This window comes from Peromyscus maniculatus, chromosome 22 (assembly GCF_049852395.1).
Source record: "Peromyscus maniculatus bairdii isolate BWxNUB_F1_BW_parent chromosome 22, HU_Pman_BW_mat_3.1, whole genome shotgun sequence".
Taxonomy (NCBI): Eukaryota; Metazoa; Chordata; class Mammalia; order Rodentia; family Cricetidae; genus Peromyscus; species Peromyscus maniculatus.
Window position 1 is genome coordinate 25,286,246 of NC_134873.1, and position 26,526 is coordinate 25,312,771.

General features: G+C 40.9%; 1 protein-coding gene and 1 pseudogene across 2 annotated transcripts; both read right to left on the minus strand.

Annotated features, from left to right (window-relative positions):
* Window positions 1-374: 374 nt before the first annotated feature.
* On the minus strand, window positions 375-4,554 carry LOC143270111 (large ribosomal subunit protein uL18 pseudogene; annotated as a pseudogene).
* Window positions 4,555-6,300: 1,746 nt separating this feature from the next.
* LOC102918071 (uncharacterized) lies at window positions 6,301-25,862 on the minus strand. Of its 2 annotated transcripts, XM_076559037.1 has the most exons (5): window positions 25,751-25,862; window positions 21,905-21,937; window positions 8,982-9,108; window positions 8,722-8,782; window positions 6,301-7,577 (listed from the first exon to the last, which is right to left on the minus strand). In XM_076559037.1, exons 1-5 carry the CDS (start codon window positions 25,766-25,768, stop codon window positions 6,371-6,373), a joined length of 1,446 nt encoding a protein of 481 aa, XP_076415152.1. In that variant the 5' UTR covers window positions 25,769-25,862; the 3' UTR covers window positions 6,301-6,370. The 2 variants fall into 2 exon arrangements, with proteins under 2 accessions (XP_076415152.1, XP_042122748.1); XM_042266814.2 differs by lacking the exon at window positions 21,905-21,937.
* Window positions 25,863-26,526: the final 664 nt, after the last annotated feature.

The window sequence follows — 26,526 nt, forward strand, 5'->3', positions numbered from 1 at the left end:
GCTATCAGAGATTATTTTGCACACCATTACACAATCCCATGTCACATTCAGTTCATTGTGAAATTCTGGATCATGTTTTACTATTTTTGCTTCCATAATTATATTACACTTAATGTGATATCTTTCATGTGAACACAATGTATTCTGTCACTAAACTATACTGCCATCTACTTTCTATGTCTTTGTACATTATTTTAAATCAGTTTCACACATTTCCTATATTTGCTAAAAGTGATTATAGAGAATAGTATAATTTATCTTTTTAGACTTTTGCAAATAACACTATTAAAATTATGTATTTTCAACAAGAAGATGTTAAGCATGTTCGATTTACAACACAATTTCAATATAATCCACAGAAAATTCACAAAAAAATTATGACAGGAAAGCTGAATCCAAAGCTATGTGCCATGTGGAAAAATTCAAAATTCTTTTTTTTTAAATGACTCCTTTTATTAAAAGGTTGGGTTTATAGCATGGTTTATTGTATTATACTTACACATTTTAACTTCAGATGGAGGAAATGGCTGGAATGACTTAGCTTCACCATGTATTCCACATGTTAACATGCAGTTACCACTGTGACTGAAATTAGATCCGATGGTATCATCTTAGAAATCAACCAACCCACAGACATCTTAGGCTGGGGATGTAGTGACTGTTTTCATGAAGTGCCAAGTTCCACAAAGCAGAGCCTGATATTTTAAGACCAGAGGTGATCAAACCCTGAACCACCTCAGCTGACATACAGATAAATCCAGACTGGTATAAATCACAGAAGACAATTTTTACTTCTTGTGGGATGAAGAGCTATTTCTTAAAAGGCATACATTGTATCACCTAGTTCTTTCCCTTGTAAATTCAAGGTTTAGTATTTGACCCTTCCAATTTATTTTCTTATGTATATTCAGGTCTGATACATACCTTTCAACAGCTGCGTAAAATGAAAACTAGAAAAGCCCCAACCCTTTTGGCTCAAATTGTTAAGTCTGTGAAGTTCATTGTCATTCAACTGCATTGTCATGGGTCTGTTGCTTACCAGATTTGACAAGCTAAAGGTTAGTGACTCCTTCCAGGAAGACTAGAAACCCAAGAGCTCTCCTGGAGTCATGTAAGATGGCTTTTTCCGGGGGGGGGGGGGGGGGAACTAAGCTTGTTTTGTGGGAGGAAAAACTTCTCAGCCAGGTGTGGTGTTACTTGCCCTTAATCCCAGCAAAGGCAAGTGGATCTGAGCTCCACTCCTTGGCTTTCATGCCTTCATGCTATCCCCTACGGTTTCATAATAACAGCTTAACCAACACAGAAATGGATGCTTAGTCAATAAGTTCATCATCTTTATGAAAAAATCTTCATAGAAAATTGCTTTAGCTCTCAGCAGCCCTTTCCTGAGCTCTGAGGAAGCTTGCCTTCTTTTGAGCAACCCAATCACTCTTCTGGGGGTCAGAGACATTTTGGGTCGGTTCCACCTCTTCTTCTTCACTTCTTTCTTGGGCTTCTTCTCATAGACTGGATTCTCTCGGACAGCAGCATGAGCTTTCTTATACATCTCCTGCACGTCTGGAGTCACGTTGTTCTTGAGGTACTGAGAGAACTGTTTCTTATAAGCATCTTCATCTTCCTCCATCAGGGAGCACATGTAGTCTGTCACATTCTGACCCATGACGTGCTTACGGTGTACCTCTGCATTGAACTCTTTGCTTTCAGAATCATAACCAGAGAATAGTTTGGTACTATGAGAAATAGACAAGCCTCCATCCACAGCTCCCTTCAGGGCCCCAAGAACTTTATTGGCAGTTGTAGTTCGGGCAAGACCTGCATCCAAACAGCTAGTGAAGGCACCAGGCTGACCGTCAATGCTTTCCACATTGTATTCATCTCCAGTCACCTCCACTTGCCCTACACAGATCTTGTTCATGTCAAACCTACTGAGAAGCCTGCAGGTCAGCAGCAGGCCAGTGCTATAGGCAGCAGCATAATCTATCACGCCAACTTTCACACCGGACTTGCGCAGCTCGTGTGCATATGCTATGCACACAGTCATGTCCCCTTCTAAATGGGCATAGGCAATCTGGCAGATGATATTTCTGTTAGTTACATGAACTATCATCCTGTATTTGGGTGTGTTGTACTTATTTTTGTCTTGGATCACCAACCATTTCTGAGCATAGTAGTCAGTTTTACCCTCTCACCGCCTTCTAAATCTCACTTGGTATCTCTTAAAGTAGGCCTTATTCTTGACAACATTCACAAACCCCATCCTGCGGAACAGCAACCCACGACCGCGGCTCCACAGACCTGCAGGCCCAGTGGCACTAGGGGGAAAAAGCTCAAAATTCTGAATAGGATTAAGACAAACTGGTACACACATTGACATAATGTGACTTTTGTACTTAACACAAATCCAGAACAATGAAGAATGTGTGCAATATTTGTGAAAGAATAAGGATATAGAAAAAGCCAAGAACAAGAGCAGAAAAATATAGTCAAGGTTTCATCAAAAGACTTAAGGAAACCCAACCAGGAAAAATGTGAACTTGAACAAAGTTAGCTAAGACTATACATCTATAGAAACTACATAAGAACAGACTGCATAACTCACATAAAAATAACTCAAAATGACCCCTAAACTGATATATTTCTGACTCTACAGCTACTACTGATCTCTCTTCCAATCAGAGAGCCCACCTGTTCTAGAGCTCTATGGAAATGAAGGTGATCAGAAAGATTAGCTATGGCTATCCATCGCCTCAGTCCACCTAGTGGTTTCAGGCAAACCCAGTCTGACTGACGCCCACACACAAAACAATGTTGAAGAATAATGTCTGCTTCCTGCAACATGGATTATGGCACAAGATGTGGAATCTGCCTTATCCACCTGCCCAACACCATGGTCACCCAAGGAACCTCTGCAGCTCAGAAATTCCTTTTGTTCCCTGGAATTGAATATCTCTGAAGCATGCCATTGTGGCTGGTGGTAGAGGAAAGTTAAAAGCATTCTAATCAAGAATTTCTGAATGTTGACCCCATTACCTCCCTTCTGCCACTTTCTAAACTATTTATAAAACTTACCACACAAACTGTGAAATGCAATGTTAAGAATTTCTACAAACCGTGTCTTCATTTTCCCAATCTCTATTCCCAGTGCACACCAAAAGCAATGCCAAAGTGTTGACACAGGACAGTGATAATATACACACCCCATCTCCCTAGCCAGGCCTGCAGAGCCTCCCCATTCCTAGGGAATGCACAGAAAGGGAGGGTTAGAGAAGAAGGGCCACTGCCTGGGTCAACACATCCACCAACAGAACCAGACTGTCTCATGGTCTATCCAACTCCCAGATGACAGCTCAGCGAACAAGCTCCTCCTGAGTGGAAGGCCATGTGCATTGCTTATGGTCTCCCTCGCTGCTTCCTATAGTTACATTAGAGGAAAATGCTAGAAAAACCCCACAATCCACCACCAACTGGAGCTCCTGATTGCTAGGCTTGCCAGGAGTCCCTAAACAGACAGTATAGACACCTGGGCCTCGGGACAGTGGGGACTCTCCCACTAGATGAGCAGAGATCAAATGACTAAGGCAGCACAGGCTTTCCCAGCTCTGCCCTTCTACCCTAGTGGCACACAGGCCTCTAGTCCAGGATATCTGTATTGTAGAAGAAATTCTTCCAATCTCTCCAAGCACTTTCTGTTCTTCTCCCAAGATATGGTGTCCCTTGTGTGCATATTCCATTCCACAGTCACTGACTAGTACAGCCAACCCTTTGCTTCATAGATCAGAAGTCCTGCAGCCAAACATAGGTCACATTCAAACGGTAACTGTTCTTAAAGCAAAAAGAGGTCATGAATTAGAAAACAATGAAGTGTCTATGGAAGGCTTAGAGGCAAGAAAGAAATAATGGAAATGATGTAATTATAATCCTCAAAATTTACTTCCAAAAGTTGAAATAGACTTTATGGCCATGTGTGCTCCAACAACTAGGGATTTGTGTTACAGCACACCAAGTATTAGTCACACATTTCTCTCAGGCTGTACATCTTAAACCTGTAAAATAACAGGTCTTTTAGGGGGAGCCACACCATTTTATCCAGGTCTATTTTGCTTGAATTAGTGTAACTACTGTAATTTGGTTTTATGGTAAGCTCAGTGGTTTATCCAGATTTTTGATTCCCTGGCCTGTGGACGCAAGAAATGGCCAGTCAGGACATTTATTGATCATCTAAAGTTGATTACCTCACTTCTTATTTCTAATGTGAGCTAGTCAAAGGAGGAGAGCTTTCATGCTCCTTCTTGCCCATCCCTTTCTTTTCTGTGACTAACCTCCTTTAGAGTTGGTCAGTGAACCCAATTCTTACACAGGTCTCTCCTCATTTACACGTTTGCAGTAAAATCCAGAGAATTTGGAGGACACCAAATAACTGGTCTATTTTTCCATCTGACTCACCAGTTAAGGCTCAGCCTTGAAGTAGTTGTAGGACTATCATTCCAGCATTGGGCAGCAGAAGTAGGATTAGGTATTCAGAGCATGGCTCAACTACATGGGGTGAGGCTAGCCTAAGCTACAGAAAGCAACAGAACTTGAGAAAAATGGACAGGAACTCTTTTTTTGGGGGGGGGAGGGTTCAAGACAGGGTTTCTCTATGTAGGTTTGGCCTTTCCTGGAACTCGCTTTGGAGACCAGGCTGGCCTTGAACTCAGAGATCCGCCTGGCTCTGCCTAACAAGTGCTAGGATTAAAGGCGTGCGCCACCACCGCCCGGTGAGAAACTCTTAATGGCCAGGAAACAATGGGGAATAGGAACAAATAAGAGATAGAACAGTGATACATTTAAAGAAAAGCAAATTTGATTTAAAAAAATAATTAAAAAAAGAAAACAAAAGAAAAGCAAATTTGAAAGTTTTTCTTGAAAGCATTCATTCCTGTAATACTGGAGTTGAGAGAGCTTTTCTTTATCATGAATTGGTTCATGTAAGAGAAAGCAAGCATGGAGGCCCCAAGTCAGAGAAATCAACCTTTTTAGGTTGGTGCTATCATTTGGGAAGATTTAGGAAATGCTGCCGCTCTGGAGGAGATATGTCACAGTGGGTATGTTTTGAGAATTTACACCCATACACCATCTTCAGTTCCCAGTCTTTGCTTCATGTTGCAGGTTAAGGATATGATTTCTTAGCCTCCTTCTTTAGCTGCCATGTCTGACACTTGTCCCCATGCCACTTTCATGGTGGACCTGTAGTCCGCTGGAGCTATAGAAGCCCAATTATATCAATACAGTATATGAATATAACAGAATAGAACATAACACCAATCCATAAAGTTTTACACCTGTATTGTGTACAGCTATGAAAGGAAGGTCTCCTGGATACCTATAGCTGTGAGAACAAAGAAATCCTGACTGGGGTGGGGGAGAAGTCAGGCTATACCTGAAGCTGTATTCCCATGTGGGATGGTCTCCCCACAGGTTGTGGCAATCCTCCTGTCTCTGAGAGAGAGCCATTACAGCTCTGCTCCCCTCCACTCTGTCTGTTACCACTTTGCAATATTCTTCTAATACTTTCCCAGCAGAGGTGTGCATTGCTTCTCTGCTCGGTTCCATTAGGGAGTTTCCCAGCACAGATGATGGTTTCTTCTCAGCGCTAGCCCAAATTGTTACTTCTTGTGCTTCACACAACTAAGGGGATTCTATTGCTTCTCTGCTGGGCTCCACTAGGGACTTTCCCCATAGAGACTATGCTCCATGATGGAGAAAGGTTTTCACACAAAACTCATTCAAGATATTTATTGGGGAGGGGAGAATCCAGGAGAGTGGCTGAAAAAGGGCACCTTCCAACTGAACAGGCACATGGCTACAGGGATTCTTAGGGGTGGAGTTTAACTAAAAAGATTTTCAGGGTGGGAATTGGTCTCATTTCAAACTCTGAGCTTGAATAATCTTAGAGACTGGCTGGATTTCATGCTACTCATGTGTTTTTCTTTGGCTCTGGTTTCAGGACCAAAGTGTGTGTGTCTCAGTGGCTCTGGTTTCAGTGTCACGGACTGTTTCTTTGGCTGGCCCTTTTACCCTACACATAGGGCTTCATAAATTCACAAATTTATTTTTTCCATGAGTTTGCAGGTGCAGACAATATTAAAGTTGACATCATAAATCTTGAACAGATTGTTGACACTGTCAATTTTTTTCTACAGAATACTGTTGTATAACTGAATGTAAGTGTGTTGACTAAACATCTAATAAATACTTTATATTAAGAATTCCCCAGTATTTTTTTTCAGGTCCCCAAATACTATTGTACTATGCAAAGGCTTTAATGGATTAATTGCACACAAAAAGTTTATTTCTGTATAAAATGCAAACTTTACAACACTGACTATATTTATCGGATTTCTTTGCAGTATGGTTTTTTCAAATGTTTTCGAAGACTACTAGCATAGACAAAGTCTTTACCACACTGAATACATTCATAGGGTTTCTCTCCAGTATGTGATCTTCTATGTGCTTGCAGACTTCTCTGTGTAGAGAAGGTTTTACTACATTGATTACATTCATAAGGTTTCTCTCCAGTGTGTGTTCTTTCATGTATTCGGAGTTTATTGTGAAATGCAAAGGCTTTGCCACACTGATTACATTCATAGGGTTTCTCTCCAGTATGTGTTTTTCTATGTCCTTGAAGACTACTACGTAATGCAAAGGCTTTACCACACTGATTACATTCATAGGGTTTCTCTCCAGTATGGGTTCTTCCATGTGCTTGGAGACTACTCTGTGTAGAGAAGGTTTTACCACATTGATTACATTCATATGGTTTCTCTCCAGTATGGGTTCTTGTATGTAATTTGAGAATTTTCTGTGTAGAGAATGCTCTACCACATAGATTACATTCATAGGGTTTCTCTCCAGTATGTGTTCTTTTATGAATTTGAAGACCACCCTGTTGTACAAAGGCTTTACCACATTGATTACATTGATAAGGTTTTTCTCCTGTGTGTGTTTTTATATGCATTTGGAAGTTATTGGGAAATGCAAAGGCTTTACCACAAAGATTACATTCATAAGGTTTCTCTCCAGTATGTGTTCTTTTATGCATTTGAAGATAACCCTGTTGGGTAAAGGCTTTACCACACATATTACATTCATAGGGTCTCTCTCCAGTATGGGTTCTTATATGTAATTGGAGATTTTTCTTTGTAGCTAATGCTTTACCACAGTGATTACAGTTATAGGGTTTCTCTCCAGTATGTGTTCTTTTATGCATTTGAAGATACTCTTTTTGTCCAAAGGCTTTACCACATTGATTACATTCATAGGGTTTCTCTCCAGTATGTGTTTTTTTATGTCTTTGAAGATGACGTTTTTGTCCAAAGGCTTTACAACATTCATTACATTCGTAGGGTTTCTGTCCCGTATGTGTTGTTTTATGTCTTTGAAGACTACTGGAACATACAAAGGCTTTTCCACACTGATTACATTCATAGGGTTTCTCTCCAATATGTGTTCTTCCATGAAAATGACTGTCGTATTCAAAGACTTTAACACATTGAGTATATACAGAAGGTTCCTCTCCAGTATGGTTTCTTTCATGCCTGCAAGGAGAATCAACACATGTAAAAGCTTTAGTACATTCAGTACACGATCTTTACATCTTGCATCTTTACATCTGTATGAACAGAGTTTGCAGTTTGGTACATTTGTAAAGAGGAATCCCATCTTAAGGTTTTATCACAGTGTTTGCACTCATGTTGTTCCTCTTCATGAGTGGTTTTTTTTTTTTGCATCTTTGAAGATACTTGTGATGGTTAGATTATTTTTTACAAGGTTCACATTTACAGAATTATTTTTCTGTATAATTTTTTTTTAATTATTTCCAGAAAACTGGAAAACCTCAGAGCTTTACAATGACTATTCAAATTTTTCTATAAGTATGAGTCATACTACATTTGCTAAGTGAAATAGGACAAAGAGAAGTATTTACACAGTTCTAGTACTCATAGGGCTTTGCTACTGTGTGAGTTTGTTGATGGATTAACAAAGAAGCTGAAAAACCAATTACTTGCATACTTGAATCAAATTTAACAAGTATACTCAACATGGGCAATCCTACACATCTTCTAATTGTTCTGAGAGAGAAGTATGTTATGTCTTTTCTTATCCCTATGCTCATATGTCTTATATCCAGAGTGACATAAGATATACCTAGTAAAAGAGAATAACAAATAAAAACGTTTCCACATTGAATTCACAGTTTGACTTTCTGTTCCTCACAGATATGTGATAGAGTGATTAAGGTTTCTCCACCACAACTCCCCCTTGACACGTGACTCTAACTGCCCCCTCACTAAATTTAGCAGTCACAAAGAGTTTATGCATAATGCTAGCTTTACTATGGATTACGCTTATTAGGGGGTTGATGATATACTTATGACCTCTTCAATGTGTGTAAGTTTTATAATATGGGTAGTATGATATAAATGGATTGGCAGTCTCTCATGGTGCTATGATTCAAATAGTGATATCTGTTGAAACATTGTTTCCTTGTCTTCATTCTTAAAAGACTGCCTTCCAAGTGAAATTCATCTAAAATTGAGGTATATGGTTTTAAGTGAATCTAATAATCATCAATGTACTTTAATCTGTGCTTATGTACACTGTTATTTTTATTTAAAACTTTCAGGACACATTACATTTTCTTCAGAGGCATATTTGTATCAGCTTGCACATGAAAATTACCTTTCATGTCTTCTAGAATTTTGATGGTGTTTTTCAATATTATGGTCTTCCCAACTGTATCCTAAAATATAGTACCAGAAAATGTATGGTATATTATTGAAAATTGGACAAAATTTAACTTAATATCTTCAGTGAACCTTAGAACCATGCCTGAATTATTCACCTCATTCTTCTTCTTTCTCAATAAAACTACAGAAGAGCACAATAACCAAGAAACAGTTATCCCCTTATTTTAAACATGAAGGAAAATTCAGTCTTACCTATAGCAGTGAGGTTACTGTAGGTCTCCAGCATCACATCTTTGTAGAGAGTCTTCTGAGATGGATCCAGCAAAGTCCACTCTTCCCAAGTGAAGTCAACATGCACATCATCATAGGTCACTGTATTCTAAAATATCCCATACATGTGTACAACAGAAAGCATGATATGGACAACATTGTAAGTGTATACATCTTTGACAGTATAGTCATATGATTCTGGTGCTCCCCACACTTATTTCATGATATAGACATTATAATGTAATTTCCAAGTCACTTTAGGTGGCATATCACCTTGCAAGAGAAATGTCTATTAACAAACATAGAGAGACAAGTAAAAAGATCACCAGTACAGAGTACACATGAGAAAAATTGTATGAACAATTACTAACTACATAAAAGAAAAATAAGATGGACAAGCTGAGTGTATTGGCTCATGCCTTTAACCCCATTACTCAAAGGGCAGAAGCAGGTGTATTTGTCTCTGACTTAAATGCCAGCATAGTCTATGCAATCTGTTCCAGGACAGGCAGAAATACATGTTAAGATACTCACTCCCATGCTAAAATCAGTCAAACAAACAAAAAAGATAGAAAGAATTGCCAGGGCCAGGCGGTGGTGGCACATGCCTTTAATCCCAGCACTCGGGAGGCAGAGGAGGCAGATCTCTGTGAGTTCGAGGCCAGCCTGGACTACCAAGTGAGTCCCAGGAAAGGCACAAAGCTACACAGAGAAACCCTGTCTTGAAAAAACCAAAAAAAAAAAAAAAAAAAAAAAAAAAAAAAACAAGAAAGAATTGCCAGGTGTTGGTGACACATGTCTTTAATCCCAGCACTCAGGAGGCAGAGGCAGGTGGATATCTCTGAGTTTGAGGCCAGCCTGGTCTACAAAGTGAGTTCCAAATAGCCAGGACTATCTCACAGAGAAACCCGGAGTTGAAACAAAGCAAAAAGAAAAAAGAAAGAAAGAAAGAAAGACAGAAAGAAAGAAAGAAAGAAAGAAAGAAGTCAGAGTTTTTTACTCATTTCTTATTAAAGAGTTATGCATTCACTCCAGTTCTGTACTCATCTTCCAGAAACCTGAAGTGCCCCAATTTAAACTCTAACATCATTAAAATTTTACTGAAAGACTCTGCATGTTTAAACTGTTTTTAATGGACAGATGAAAACATTAGCAATATAAATGTTGGTCATAAATAATCAACACAGGGCAGGAGATGGCTCAGTAGTAAGGAGCTCTTGCTGGTCTTGCATATAGGTGGGCTTAATTGCCAGTACTTACACGGGGGAATCACAACTATCTATTACTCCAAGTTCAGGGGTTCTCAGTCCAGCTTTTGATCACTATGAGGACCAGGTAACCATGTGGTGCATAACCATACATACAGGTAAAACACTCATATTCATTTTAAAAAGTATCAAAATAAACACAACAGGCAGGAAGAAGGTCCTGTACCTGAATGACATCCTAGATGTACGTAATAACTCAGAAGGCTCATCCAGTATCGATGTCATGAAAATTTGCCATCCAGGGAAACAGAATGATACCCTCCGCCAAATTTTAAATTCTACATATGGGTGAACTTTGGTACAACAGCATATGTTTGACATGTACAAAAATGAATATTCCAGGCCCATCACCCAAAATTATAAAAACAAAAAACCCAGTAATGTTGATTCACCTTTAATCCTAGCACTAGGGATCTCTGAGTTCGAGGCCAGCCTGTTGATCAGAACTACTTTCAGGACAGCCAGGGCTAGACAGACAAACCTTGTCTTCAAAAAAAAAAAAAAAAGAAAAGAAAAGAAAACATATTAAAACAGCAGTAACCAAACTGACTCAGCACTGAACAGCAATGGCTTCTACTGTATCTTATGTAATTTAGGGGTAGAGACTATTGTGGTGGTAAAGGCATGACAGCACAAGAGGGAAGCAGGCTGATTAGATTCAATCACAACACAGTAGATACAAAGAACAGTCAATGGGTTGACGTTATCTCATCCCCAATGAGAAATTTCATCCAGAAAGGCTCTTCTTACTAAAAGTGTCACAAGCAATCAAAAGAAAATCACCAAGGAGATGCGCATGTTCAAATATATCACCCTATCTGGGAAGTTTTCATTCAACCAACTACTATGTGACCCAGTCACATTAGACAGGGTCTAATGTCACTATAGACTCATAGTCATCCATGAAGGAAAGGCATTTAGTCACTTCAATGATCCTCATAGTCTGCAACAGACCCTGAGTTGTTCAAATGTCCAAAGTCTCTTCTGACAAGACAAACTCTTGACAGTGACACATAAAATCAGAAAGCAAGTTATGTGTTTCCAACAATTACACAAAATACCATTCACATTCCAAAAGATAAATGGAGACCTACTGAGTGAAGATTGGACCAAGACAAGAATGAAGCACAGCAGAACAAACATCAAATCCTGTAGTTCTGTCTCAGATACATGGAACTTCAGGTTCAAAGGGCTTGGATGGCCCTATCCCTGCAACTTCTCATACATCTCTTTCTCTTTGGTTACTTCTATTCACTATATGCAGATAGGTCTCCATGGAAGATGTCTCATAGCTTAGATATCTCAATGTCTTGTGATCTCAAAATGAAACGCAGGCTGTTGTGGAATATTGTGCTAAGATGTGTTGTATTTGTTTATACTGGGGAACATTTGTTTTAATGATGCAAAGATGTGTTGCATTCTTTTATGTTGTGTTTGTTTAACTATGTGAAGCTGTGATACTTTGCCTGTCTAAAATATTTGACTGGTCTAATAAAGAGCTGAATGGCCAGTAGCTTGGCAGGAAAGAATAGGCTGGGCTGGCAAGCAGAGAGAATAAATGGGAAGAGAAATCTGGGAGGAAAAAGGAAGGAGGAGCAAGAAAAGAAGAGGACCCTAGGTGTCAGCCACCTAGCCACTCAGCAAGCCAGGCAGTAAGAAGTAAAGAAAGGTATACAGACTAGAGAAAGCCCAGAGGCAAAAGGTAGATGGGATAATTTAAATTAAGCAAAACTGGCTAGAAATAAGCCATGCTAAGACCAGGCATTTATAAAAAAAGAATAAGCCTCCATCTGAGTAATTAATTTGAGAGCTAGGTGGCAGACCCACAAAAGAGTAAAAAAACAAAACAAAAACAAAAAACCAACACCAGGTTCATCCTCACAGCTTCATGCAATGACCTCTCAAAGTCTCTTAACTAGGTTTCTAACTCTGCTAAACATTGATGCCTGCAACAATGCTGAACTGTAACCTGTAACAGGAAGACTAAGAATCCATGACCTTAATTTTTGATTCTTCTTGTTTCTAGGACCAGCACAAGATAAGTGATTCTGCAAAATTTGACTTCTTAATTGGGATGGACACTAACACACTTGGACCAGAGGTGCAGCAGGTTTTGTATGAAGTTGCTTCCTGGGACTAGAAATCACTTTGTTTACTCCTTCCATAATTAAAGGTTTAGCTGGATGTGGTCTTATCCTTAGGGTACCTTACTAGGACTCCATTCCAGAGCAAGGGCCTTCTTTCTTCTTCTTCTTCTTTTTTTTTTTAAAGATTTGTTTATTTATTATGTATACAGTGTTCTGTCTGCATGTATCCCTGCAGGCCAGAAGAGGTCACCTGATCCATTACAGATGGTTGTGAGCCACCATGTGGTTGCTGAAAATTGAACTCAGGACCTCTGGGAGAGCAGTCAGTGCTCTTAACTGCTGAGCCATCTCTCCAGCTCCTAAAGACATTTTGTTTTGTTTTTGTTTTTCAAGACAGGGTTTCTCTGTGTAGCTTTGTGCCTTTCCTGGAACTCACTTTGGAGACCAGGCTGGCCTCGAACTCACAGAGATCAGCCTGCCTCTGCCTCCCGAGTACTGGGATTAAAGGTGTGTGCCACCACCGCCCAGCAAGGGCCTTCTTTATAATGGTGATAAACTCCTGAAAATTCCTGCCTGTTTCAGCACTTGACTGCTATCTGAAACTACCTTTTCATTTTCATTTATTTTCTGCCCAACATGTTGGCTTTTTATTTATTTATTTTTTATTTTTTTAACTGTAGGCCTCAATGAGTCACCAGTAATAACCAAGCAACCAAGATTCAATGTTCCATTTTAGAAATTATCATGGGCTGGAGAGATAGCTCAGAGGTTAAGAGTACTGGCTGCTCTTCCAGAGGTCCTGAGTTCAACTCCTTGCAACCGCATGGTGGCTCATACACACTGGTAATGAGATCTGGTGCCCTCTTCTGTCCTGCAGGCATACATGCAAACAGAACATGGTATATATGATAAATAAATAAATCTTTAAAAAAAGAAATTATCACATTATTTTTTAATTCTGTCATACTTAATTTCTAGGGCATCGGCAGAATAAGAAAGATATTGGAGCCAAAATACCACACCAATGATGTCTACTTTAATTTTTCATTGAGTCTATTTCTGACTGAAATCCAGTTATCTCAACCTCCACTTTCTGACATTACTCTCAACATTCCCATCTTCCTGGTCCTACAAGAACAGACAATTAAGTTCTGTGTGCAACTTTCTATGGCTTTTGCTACCTAAAGTCCTGATATCTTCCACATTCCTCCAAAGGACAACATCCCAGGTTCTACCTAACAACAACATCGTGTTTCTTGTAACTTTTTTTTTTTTATTCTAACATGCTTGTATGCTGCTGGGATTATATCTTCTAACAAAAAGCATCTCAGGCAATAAATGAGTTTATTTGGCTGATTCTGTCAGATCACACACCACCATTTTGGGAGCTTAGGATAGAAACTCAAGCTAACAATTGAAGGCAAAACCCATGGGCAAAGATTGTTTCCTGGCTTTTTCTCTTGCCCAGTTACTGTCTCATGATCAGATAGCTCCCCTAAACCTAGGCCCACTTTCTTAGGGATAATTCCTCCCTCAGTGGAGGAGCCTTCCCACATCAATCATTAATCAGCACAGACTCTCACAGACACAGCACTTTCTGGCTATTATGAATAATCCACTATGGAAATAGTTGAGCAAGTGTCCTTGTGGTAGGATGGAGGAGCATCATTTAGGGACATGCCCAAGAGGGCTATAGCTAGCTCTTAAGGGAGATTGACTTCCAATTTTCTGAGGATTGCATATTGATTTCCACACCCTCAACAGTAATGAATCCCCTGGCTCCAAGTCCTGGCCAGCATTAGCTGTCATTTGTGTTACTGGACTTAACCATTCCCACAGGTATAAAGTGAAATCCCAAGGTAGGTTTGATATGCATTTGCCTGATGGCAAAGGATGTTGAACATTTCTTCAAGTGTTTCTCAGCCACTTTAGATTCCCCTACTGAGAATTCTATTTAGAAGTGTATCCCATTTTAATTGGACTGTTTGGTTTGTTGTTGTCTAGTTTCTTGAGTTCTTTATTATCCTGAGTGAGGCAACCCAGAAGCACATAGACAAACACAGTACATACTCACTTATAAGTGGATATTATACTTAAGTGAAGCACAGTCACAGTCATCACAGTTACTCATAGTACATACAATCCAGAGATGCTGAGAGACTCAGTATCAAGAATGGCAATAGGGGTGATACATGGCTCTCCCTGGCAAGAGGAAATGGAATAGATGTTGTGGGTGTACTGGAGGCAGCTGGGGACGGGAAGAGGAAGGATGGGGTGTGTGAGAAAGGAAAGAGGGTGAGATGTCAGGCAGAGATGACTGGAACAGCAAAGCTTTTAGTAGTGGCTATGGAAACAGTGCAGAGAAAACTTCCTGGAACCTAGAAGGGTGACCGTAATGAGGACTCCCAGCAATCAAGAATAGGAGGCTGAACCAGCCATCTTCTATAACCACATAAAGATCCCAATGGTGGGACTGTGACACCAAGCAAACCACAAACCTTTGACCCACACTTGTCCTGCCTGAAAGATATGCTGGGGCAATGGTGGCTCTTTGCTTCTGTAGTGGCCAACCAATGACTGGTCTAACTTGAAGCCCAAGCTGGAAGGCCAGGAAGGGGAACTAAAATGGCTCAGAGAACTAGGGGAAAACCAAATACAACTCACCAAGGGAGAAAAAGTGAGATGATTTGTAACTATATTCTGCTATAATCAAATATTGTTGCCTAGCCTAATTGTCATCAGAAAGGCTTCTTCTGTCACCTAATGGGAACACATGCAGAGAGTCCCCACCCATATATTAGCTTGAGCTCTAGGAATCCTGTGGAAGGAGAGGAAGGGTGAGGATTGTAGGAGCCAGAGGTATTGAGGAAACCAGAACATGGCCCACAGAATCAACTAAGCAGGGCTCATAGGGGCTCAGAGAAACTGAAGCAGCAATCATGGAGCCTGCAAGACTCTGTGCCAGGTCCTCTGCATAGATGATATGGTTGTTTAGCTTGGGGTGTTTGTGGGACTCCTAACTGTTGGAGTCATGGTTTCTCTGACTTTTTGCCTGTTCTTGGGACCCGTTTCCTTCTATTGGGTTACCTTGTCCAGCATTGATATGAAGGCTTGTGACTAGTCTTAAGGCACTTTGTTATGGTGTATTTGTTTGCTATCCCTGGGAGGCCTGTCCTTTTCTGAAGAGAAAAAGTAGCAGTGCATCTGGGAGAATGGGGACTTGGGGGTAGGGGGATTGGCTGGAAGGAGTGAAGGAAGGTGAGGCTGCTGTCAGGATTTATTGCATGAGATAAGAATCAATACAAAGAAAAAAGAGAAAAAAAAAAGAAATACATTTAGTCTAACTTCCATGATCCTCATAATCTGTAACAGCCCAAATAGCGCAAATATCCAAAGTCTCTTCTGAACCTCAGGACAATCTCTTGACTGTCACATCTTGTAAAAATCAAGAAAGAAATTATGGATTTCCAACATATAATGGCAAAGGATATATTCCCATTAGAAAAAAGAACATGCCCAAATTCTAGCCCCCATCTCAGGCAAATGTCCCCTGCGCATGTGCATGTCACACCAGTCAGAAGAACAGCTAGGCAGAAGAACAGTTAGGCAGGGCACTAGCCCATGAAACTTCCACACTTTCTAACATTTCCACAAACACTATCCCCCACCAACCCTACGGCTGCCACCCCCAAAAGCGAAGACTTTCCACATTCCCACAGACACACTCCCCCAACAACCCTTAGCTGCTGCCCCCAAAGCCATGTTCCCACTCTCAAATTGGATGGCTCTCTGCTCCTCAAGTGCAGACCACACCAGCTGGAAGATCACGTGGCAAAATGAGGTGAAGTCTCCCTGATGGACCAAAGACCATGCCAGTAAGCAGAACTCCAGATAGGACCTCACCTATGGACCTCTTCCATTCTTTCAACAACCCCAACACTATCCCCAATCCCACTTCCTTCCCCATCCCTGTGATGTAGCCTCCAACTTAGGTGGAGACCCCTTGCTCAAACAAAGGACATACCATCTGCCATAAGTCCATGTATGCCACCTGCCCACAGACACCCCCCCACTCTCTCAGTCTCCCCTCTACACAATCCCCAAGCTCCCTTTCCTCTTTCTTGTTTCATCTCAGAACTTGTGCAGATACTCCATGCTGGAACAAAGGCCACACCTAATGCCAGATTTTCACCCCCCAACTTGGAGTGAGAACCCATGTTCACCCATAGGACATACAGACCAGAAGACCAGAGCAAATAAAACTAAGGAACAAAACACACATCAAACAAGGATAAACTGAGAAATCAGCACCTAGACCAAAAAAATCATAGCAAAACCGTATACCTGGACGCCAGCATAAGAACACAATCAACAACAGCCAGAGCAATGTGTCACCACCAGATTCAGCTATCCTACTACAGTAAGCCCTGAATATTCCAACACAGTTGAAGCACAAGAGACTTAAGACCAACTTTATAAGGATGATAGAAGTCCTTAAAAGGAAGTGAATAAACCCCTTAAAGGAAGCCAACCAACCAACAGTTGAAGGTAATGAATCTACTGAAAATGGGAATAGAAGCAATTTTTTTAAAATGCTAACTCAAGGAATTCTGGATTTGAAAATCTAGGTAATTGAACAGGACCTGAAGAGGCAAGCTTGATAGAAGAATACAGTTCATGGAACAGAGAATTTCATACTTTGAAGATATGAGAGAAGAAATTGATAAACTGATCAAAAAAAAAATGTTAAATCTAAAATTTCCCTGAACTGTAACATCCAGGAAATCTGGAACACTACGAAAAGACCAAAACTAAGAATAATAGGAATAGAAGGAGAAGAATCTCAGCTCAGAAAATATTTTCAAGCAAATTCACAGTTGAAAATTTTCCTGACTTAAAGGGCATAGAAAGATACAACCCACAGAATCACCTAAGCAGGTGTCATAGGGACTCACCGAAACTGAGACAGCAATCACGGAACCTGCAGGAGTCTGCACCAAGTCCTCTGCATATATGTTATGGTTGTGTAGCTTGGCATTTTTGTAGGACTCCTAACAGTGGGAGTGGGGGGTGTCTCTCACTCTTTTGCCTGCTCTTGGAATCCTTTTCCTCCTATTGGATTGCCTCACCCAGCCTTGATGCAGGGTTGTGTTGTTATCCCTGGGATATTTGCTCTATTCTGAAGGGAAATGGAGGAGGAGCAGTTCTGGTGGAGAGGGGAACAGAGGAGAGGACTGGGAAATGAGGAGGGAGGGGAAACTGAAGTTGGGATGTATTGTGTGTGAGAAGAATAAATTTTTAAAAAAGAAAAAAAAAAGGAAATGTGGACACATTGAGGGAAGACTGGACCAAGGCAAGCCTAAAACTCAGCAGGGCAAACAACAAATCCTGTAGCTCCAACTCAGACTAGTGGGGCTTCATTCTCCAAGGTCTTCCATAGCTCTATGCCTGAAAATGTTCATACATGTCTCTCCTTTGCTATTTCCACTCCTTGTATACAGCTTGCCATGGCAGATTTCTCATGGTTTGGGTATTTCAACATCCTATCACCTCAAAATACAACACTGCCTTCATCTTCACAGCTTCATGGAATGAGCTCTCAGTCTCCTCACTGGGTTCTGACTCTGCCAAACATAGATGCGTGCAATAGTGCTGAAATAAAATCACAGAGGAAGAAACTATGATCTATACATTTTGCATCTTTCTTGTTTCCAGACCAGTATGACACAGGCTATTCCACACCCCACCCCCAAATTTGGCTTCTAGGTTGTGCGGGATGCTACCAACCTTGCACCAGAGTTGCAGCAGGTTCTGTATGAAGTTGCTTCTTGAGATTAAAAATCAAGTTGCCCATTCCTTGAATAAACTGAAGGCTGAGATGGATGGAGTCTTACCTTTATGGCACCTTTCTAGGTTTCAAATGCCAAGAGGGACCTTCTCTTCAACGGTGCTAAACACCTTGAAATTTCCTGCCTCTGCTTCACCACAGGACTGCCATGAGAAACTACCTAGTGCTGTTTTTCTCTAAGAAACTGACTTCATTTCTTTCTGCATCACATGTTTCTTTTCCACGTAGACCTGAATGAGTCATCAGTAATAAACACCAAACAGAATCAATACTTTGTCTAAAAGATCAGCCAATTACGTTTTAATTCTGCCTTACTCAATATTTCAGGGAATGGAGAAAATAGAAATTATTCGGGGACAAAACACTACAAATACCCTCTAGTTACATTTTTCATGGAGTCTATTTCCCACTGAAATCCTATGACGCTAAGCTCCTCTGTCTGCATTATTCTCAACACTTCCATATTCCTAGTCCCACAAGAAGAGCTGATTAAGCTCTGTGCACAGCTTTCTATGGCTTTTTCCATCTAAAGTCATAATATCTTCCACATTCCTTCAAAAAACAACATTTCTACACTCTATACAGCAACAGAATCATTTTTGGTGTACCATATGTTGTTCTAATTTTCTTGTTTCTTGCTGTGATTAAATTCTCTAACCAAAAGCATCTCAGGTAATGAACAGGTTAGGTGTATTTGGCTGACATTTCCAGATCATAACTCATAATTGTGGGAGCTTAGGATAGAAATTTAAGCTAGGAACTAAAGGCAAAAACCACAGGGAAACATTGTTTCCTGGCTTTCCTTCTTGCCTGGTCTTATCCATCGCAAGTCCACTTGTTTCAGGTATTACAACCTCAGTGGAAGAACCTGCCACACCAATCATCAAGCAACACAATTTTGCACAAACACAGTAACTAGTGATTCTGATCTGTGTGATATTCCCTCAGATGAGTGTAGGCTACATCATGTTGACAGCTGGAGCTAATTAAGACAAAGAGACAATAATAATATATGAGAAGATTTTAAAAATACAAAACCAATATATTAATCATATCAATCACTTAAACATCAAAAACACAAACATGATGATAGCAACAACTGGAAAACACAGATCTGTCAAGAAATAAGGAGATGCAAGCCTCTAAGATCAAGAAGAGAAAAATAAAACTGTCTCTCCAAGAAAGTTCAAGAAACCAACAAAAACTCAAAGAACTGATCACATAAATAATTTTCTCAATACAAAATTGGTGAAGGTCCATCATTTCCCAGAAAATGAACAATGGATATAATTAGTTTATAGTTAATAAAATCAACAACATGGATAGGGTACCACTGACAAAAGAAGACACAGAGACAGACCAACAAATATACACTATGGTCCCTTAAACAACAACAACAACAAGATTCTAATCAAAATCAAAGTCCAAAAAAATCACTGGCCATCACTCATGCTGTACACACTCTGGTTCTCTTCTTTACCAATAACAGAAAAGGAGTTGGGTAAGGAGGGTGTTCCACAAAAATTGGAGAGATTCACTTGAAGCCTTCTGATGTTTTAACTTGATAGAAAATGGGTTGACTACTAAAGGGATATTTTCTTATACTAAAGAGGAGAAAGTCTGTTAGGATCACTTAGACACCATTTTGTTTTATATGATTGATGATTGCCTATAAGTCTGCATCAGAGTGAGGAAATGAAAACTTTTTTTTTTTTTTTTTTTTTTGGTTTTTCAAGATAGGGTTTCTCTGTGTACCTTTGCACCTTTTCTGGAACTCACTTGGTAGCCCAGGCTGGCCTTGAACTCACAGAGATCCACCTGGCTCTGCCTCCCGAGTGCTGGGATTAAAGGCGTGCGCCACCACCGCCCAGCAAAATGAAAACTTTTTAAAACAAAATGCAAGATAAGAGATTTTTAGAGAATCAATGTATGATTTGTATTATATAGCTAAGACAACTTGTTTTGTTCTAATTGCTTGATAAGTTTCAGCACTATTGAAAACACATTTATTGCTATTATTTGGCATATGGTTGTGCATGACAGAGAATGTCTTCCATATGCATACAGGTGACACACAAAAAAGAGGCTGTTAGATCCCTTGGATCTGAAATAGTAGATAATTATGAGCCTCTCAACTTGAGTATTGGTATTTGAACTCAGATCATCCCCAAAAAGTATATGTGCTGAGCCACCTGCCAAGACCCATAATACCTTTAATCCAATAAACTAAAGATCTGTCACAAATTAACAAGCAACAACAACAACAAAACCTAACTAAATAAGAAGTAAAGTTGCGCCGGGCGTGGTGGCGCACGCCTTTAATCCCAGCACTTGGGAGGCAGAGGCAGGCGGATCTCTGTGAGTTCGAGGCCAGCCTGGGCTACCAAGTGAGCTCCAGGAAAGGCGCAAAGCTACACAGAGAAACCCTGTCTCGAAAAACCAAAAAAAAAAAAAAAAAAAAAAAAAAAAAAAAAAAAAAAAGAAGTAAAGTAATGATCCTTGGGAACATGATGCATCAAAATTAAGATGTTGTGTATGAAAAATCTTCAGAATAAATAGAATCCAATGACAATGCCCAACAATTTACAACAGGAAAGCTGATTCCAAAACTACATGCAAAGTGGAAACACTCAGGATGTTCAATGGGATTATTAAAAAATATTGAAATAATATGGCTTCTAGACTTAATACAATGATACAACAATCAAGAATGAGTACAATATTTGTAAAAGAATAAGGCGGAAGAAGAGAAAAGGCCAAGAACAAAAGCAGAAAACCTTTAATCAAAAACCAAATAATAATAATAATAATAATAATAATAACGTAGCCAGTAAAAGTGTATTCTTGACCAATGTTACCCAGCTACCTATGATTCAATGTGCATAGAAATTAAATAAACACAAACATCACAACTTTCACAAAATTAACTCAAAGTGACCCTTATACTGTTGTTTCTGACCCTCCAGCTACTGATGGTTCATCCAAAGACAGAAAGAAGCCCCATGCTCTAGAGCTCTCTCTGCAAATGGAGGTGATCTCCTGCGATGGCTCTGCAGCCCCTTACGCCCCCTTGTGGTTTTAGGTAAACCCAGCCCCACTGATGCCAAATCCCAATACAACATATAAGAATAGTTTATAATCTGCTTCCTGTCACATCCACTATGGCACAAGATGTGGATTCTGCCCTATCAACCTGCCCAACACCATGCACACCTCACAAATCTCTGCTGATCATAAACTCCTTTAGTCCCTTAGAACTTTACTGAATCACAACATTGTGGCTAATGGTAGCAGAAAGTGAGAAGCATTCTAATCATGTATTGCTGAAAGATGATCCACATCACCATCTTTCTACCAGTTTCTAAACCATATGTAAAATTCATAACACAAACCTGAAGAGGAATGCCATATTCAAAACTTCTAAAAACCAGACCATCAGTTTCCAATCTCTCTTCCCACTGAACACCAATAGCAGTGCCCTTGTGTGCACACTAGACGGTGATATCACCAGCATTATATCCCTCCATGCCAGGGCTGCGGTCTCCCCCTCCCCAGCAAGTTCAGACACAGGAAGGCTCAGAGGACAATGGCCACTGCCCAGGTCACCACATGGACCAACAGAACCACAGTCTTGCTCATGGCCCATGCAAATCCCAGCAGAAATGACAACACAACAGACCTGTTCCAATACCCTACACTCACCATGGCATGGCTTGTGGTCTTCCTTACAACTCCCTACAGAGGAAGCAGAGGAGAATGTCAAAAAGTACCTGAAAGCTACCTGCTGCTGGTACTCCTGATTGATAAGCCTTTCTGTTGCTAGGGCCACCCAGCTGGGCCTCAGAATATTAACAGCTTCCCTACTGGGGATTCTTAGATCAAATGACTCAGACAGCACAGTCTCTGCCCAGCAGCCAGGGCCCTAGTCTAGAAAGTTTGTATTTAGTAGACATTCTTCCACTCTCCAGAGCACCTCCTCTTCCTCATCCAAAGCACAGGGTTCTTTGTAGGCATATTCCATTACACACTCAATGTCCAGTGCCGCCAACCCATTGCCTCATAGCTGGGAAATCCTGCAGCCAAACACAGGTCACATTCACACAGTACATGTTTTACTGTGTAACTGCTGTTAAGGAAAAACAGGCCATGAATTAGAAAACAATGAGGGGTCATGGCAGGGCTTGGTGGCAGGAAAGAGAATGTGGATATGATGTAGTGATGATCTCAAAAATTATTTTGAAAAGTTGAAATAGGCTTTATGCATGTGCTCCAGAGACTAGGGATTTGTTTCAAAGCACATCTGAGATTTCTCACACCTCTTCTCTCAGGATGAACATCTTAAACCAGAAAATTAACAGTCCTGTTAGGTAGGGCCACAACATTTTACACAGATCTTCTATTTTGGTTGAACTACTGTAACCATAGCAATTTGGTTTAATAATAAGGTCAGTCCTTCATGCAGATTCTAGATTGCCCTGGTCTGTGGAACCCAAGAAATGGCCAATCAGGACATTATGAAGTATCTAGTATTAATTACTTAATTCCACATTGCTAATCTCATCTACTGTTGAAGTAGGAAAGCTCTCAACCTCTGTCCTACCTCTCCCTTTCTGCACTGTGACTTTACCAACTTCAAGGTTGGTTTATGAAAATAATTCTTGCACAAGTCCCTCTTCATTTATAAGTCCCCTTAAGAGCAGGGAGATTGGAGGTCACTCATTAATTGATCTTAAAACAAGAGATTTATAAAATAATAAAAATAATGTATTTTTAAGATTAAAAAAAAAAACTTAGCTAGGGGTTAGGGATTTAGCTCAGTGGCAGAGTGCTTGCCTAGCAACCCAAGGCCCTGGGTTCTGTCCACAGCTGGGGGGGACGACAAAAACAACAACAAAAAACTTAGCTATATTGACTTTGAAGAAGAGTAGGCCTTCTCCTAGTAGAAGAAATGTCATTAATAAGAGCTAGACTGATCCTGTCCATATGCACATGTTGGCTTCTGAGTTCTGTTACCTGACACACAGTTACAGTCAATGGCCTGTTTCCCAAACCTCTGAGCTGACATAACTGTGTCAAGCAGAATTGACCATATCTGCATAGGAGAGTTCCCTAGTTGCAAATTCAATATTCATTGGCTCAAGATAACCTTCCCAAACTATATACCTACACAATCTGGTTTGTGTTCTCTCACATGAGATGAATTAATACATGCAGGGAAATTACAAAATCACTCCCACTTCCACAATCGGATCCTTTCTCCTCTCTCTCTCTCTCTCTCTCTCTCTCTCTCTCTCTCTCTCTCTCTCTCTCTCTCTCTCTCTGTGTGTGTGTGTGTGTGTGTTTTTTTTTCGAGACAGGATTTCTCTGTGTAGTTTTGGAGCCTGTCCTAGACCTCACTCTATAGCCCAGGCTGGCCTTGAATTCACAGAGATCCACCTGTCTCTGCCTGAGTGCTGGGATTAAAGGCATGCGCCACCACCACTGGGCCAGATCCTTTTTCATAATGGTGACTGCAGCAGCTGATTTCCTACCCTGTTTCCCCTGCTGTGTACCCAAGAACCTATTCCTCCTATCTGGTCTGAAGACAGAAGCAATGTTCCACATGTGGATCTTTCTCCTGTGACTGCATTGGATGGTCGACTACATGACTCAAATGGATAATTTTAAAACTTTGGGCAGGTACAGTCATTTAACCTAAGAATTTTCAAGGTGTAGTTTAGAAGACAAAAGATTACTTCCCTGGAAATCAACAGACTGGAATCAATGCCACCTAAATCAACATAAGAGAGCTTGTCTCAGAAACACTTCTAAAGGATGGAAATGCAGCTGTTGTAGAATTAACATCCCTTCCCAAGAGCAAATCACTCAACACACTAGGAGAATAATAAAGAAAAATCTCTTTAAGGATAGTATGCCTCCATCTGTGGCTAATGCTCAAAGAGGGACAGCCTAGACATATACTGTAGTACACATATGCTGTCAGCCTCAAGTGTCTTTTAGGTTCATGCCTCAGGTTAACTTTGAACAATCTAAACAGGGACAGGCAACTTGTAAAAGTCTAGCTACTTAGACAGATGGGAGAGTTACACAGCAAAGATATTCCCAGCATTATTTCTTAAGAACACCAGTGACTTGAAACAGCAGAACCTTCTTCAGTGACAGTGTCCTGAGGGGGAGGTGCCAGGGAAGAGAAAGATAGGAAAAGTAGAAGGTAGAAAAGATAAAAGCTGTGGTGGGGAGGCCCTGCACGAGCTATGGCTGATGCCAAGTAAGCATCTTAAGAAGAATAGTATCATCCTCTCCTGCTTCCAGAGGGGAAATGGAAGGCAATGGGAAATATCAATGAAGTCAGCAGAAACTATAATACAATGGGACCAACCCAGGGAAAAGGCTAATCAGACACTGCTGCATAAGGGGAACACAGGGTATCTCAAGAATGTTACTAAGCCCACAGCTGTCTTGGGACTGATAACCATAGCTCCATGTAGATAGAGGGAAGTGTTGGGCTCTCAGGATCTGAAGCAAGCTCTCCACAAAGGATGGGCCCACACCATTACCAGCTCTTCCAAGCACATTCCAGGTTTTAAAGAAGGAGCTCAGTTTTATTTTCAATCTATCAGGCCCTTAGGGTAAATTCCCAAGGCCCAGGACCCAGGCCATAATTAGCTTTCCCAAGAATGTTCCTCCTCCCTATGAGAATGGAGAATGCCTAAAGGAAAGCCTAGCTTGATCAGATAAATAACACTGCTTTACATTTCAAATACTTGCCACCTGGTGTCCTCTTTCACATCTGGCAGAACTATGCTTTTCTCAGGAAGAACACTGGAACTTTATGGCACACCATGCCTTAAGGTTAGCTGTGACCCTGTAATGCCTCCTTGAGCAGCATGTTAGAGGCCTGATCTTTGATACAGGCATGGACCCAAGTGGTTGTGGTTTAGAGCCACACTATCCTGGGGAATAAATGTGTGTCCTAGCATCTTAATCTCTAACTGGCCTGGTTAGCATACTACTTATCTTTGGAGTGTTTAAGAGGCAGTCCCCCCTCAGCTAAAATCTATTTTGAGGAATTACTTCCTCCTAAACTTTTGTAAATGCTTTATATCACCAATTCTACTCTTCCACATGACAGTGCAGTGCTACCCAACACATGAGATGCCTTTTATAACTTCTGCAAAAACAACTAACTAGAAATCGATCTTACACATAAAGGTAAAAATTCAAAGTTCTATATGTCTAAGAGGTACGGGAGAAACTATGCCTCTCTGAGTTGGGCAGCCTGCTTTCCAGGAATGAACCAAAAGCATGTTGAAGTTGACTGCAATGATCTTTCTACACACAGCTCCCTGCTCCCAATGATCTGTGAAGATGCAGCCCACAGAGCAAAATTATTCAGAGACCTGCCCCTGCATCCAGGGAGTTGCAAGGACCACATGGGAACTCACAGGACAGGGATTCCGGCTGCAGGTTTTCACCCAGACCGCCACACTGACTTCCGCACCGCCCCATCTGCTCCTCCCCAAGTGGAGACAGCAGTCCATCTCTCACCTGGTCACGGTTTCCCATGCTCTCCTCTCCGCTCCCCGCAGCAGCAGCACTCACAGCACAGCACACAAGACCTCTCCCGCCAGCTCCTCTTCAAAGCAAAGCCTGAAGCCGGGAACCCGGAAGCACCCTGCACAACTCATGACTGGCAGGTCGCCTGGAGGGCCTGATTGGCTAGTGAGTTCTGAGTGACAAGAGCACCTCCCATAGGGTTACCCTGTGCTTAAAGACACAGTGCCAGGGCTCCTGACCCTCTCTTCCAAGTCAGACATATACCTTTTCTAAATCAGCAGACACATGCATTTCAACAGCACTTGCCCCTGGCTCTAATAGCAGACCCTGCTATCTTCCTGCTCTCCACAGGCACTTCCCCTTCTTCCTCCTGGACACAATGTGGCTAGCTAGATTGTACAGCCCTCTACACTATATACATGGAGTGATTCCCTATCACATGGTGGAAGGGTGCCTGGAATATTAACGACTAAAGAGGGATTTAAGGACACAAAAGGAGATGTTTGTTCTGTGGCTTCACACCGGGGTCAGGTGAACTGAAGGTACTTTTCACCTGGTTGTCACAGGGACTTCCGAGATCCAGAAAAGAAAAGCAGGAACTAGATCACAAACAAAATAATAGGTCTTTTTCCCATCAGAAGGCTGGATGATGGCTCCATTAATTTAGGAGTTTTATTCCTGAAATTCAGAGTAAATTGTTGGCAAATGAGTGATAATAAAAAGAGTACTCTTCATGGAAGGTTGCATACTTAGAGAATAATGGAGCT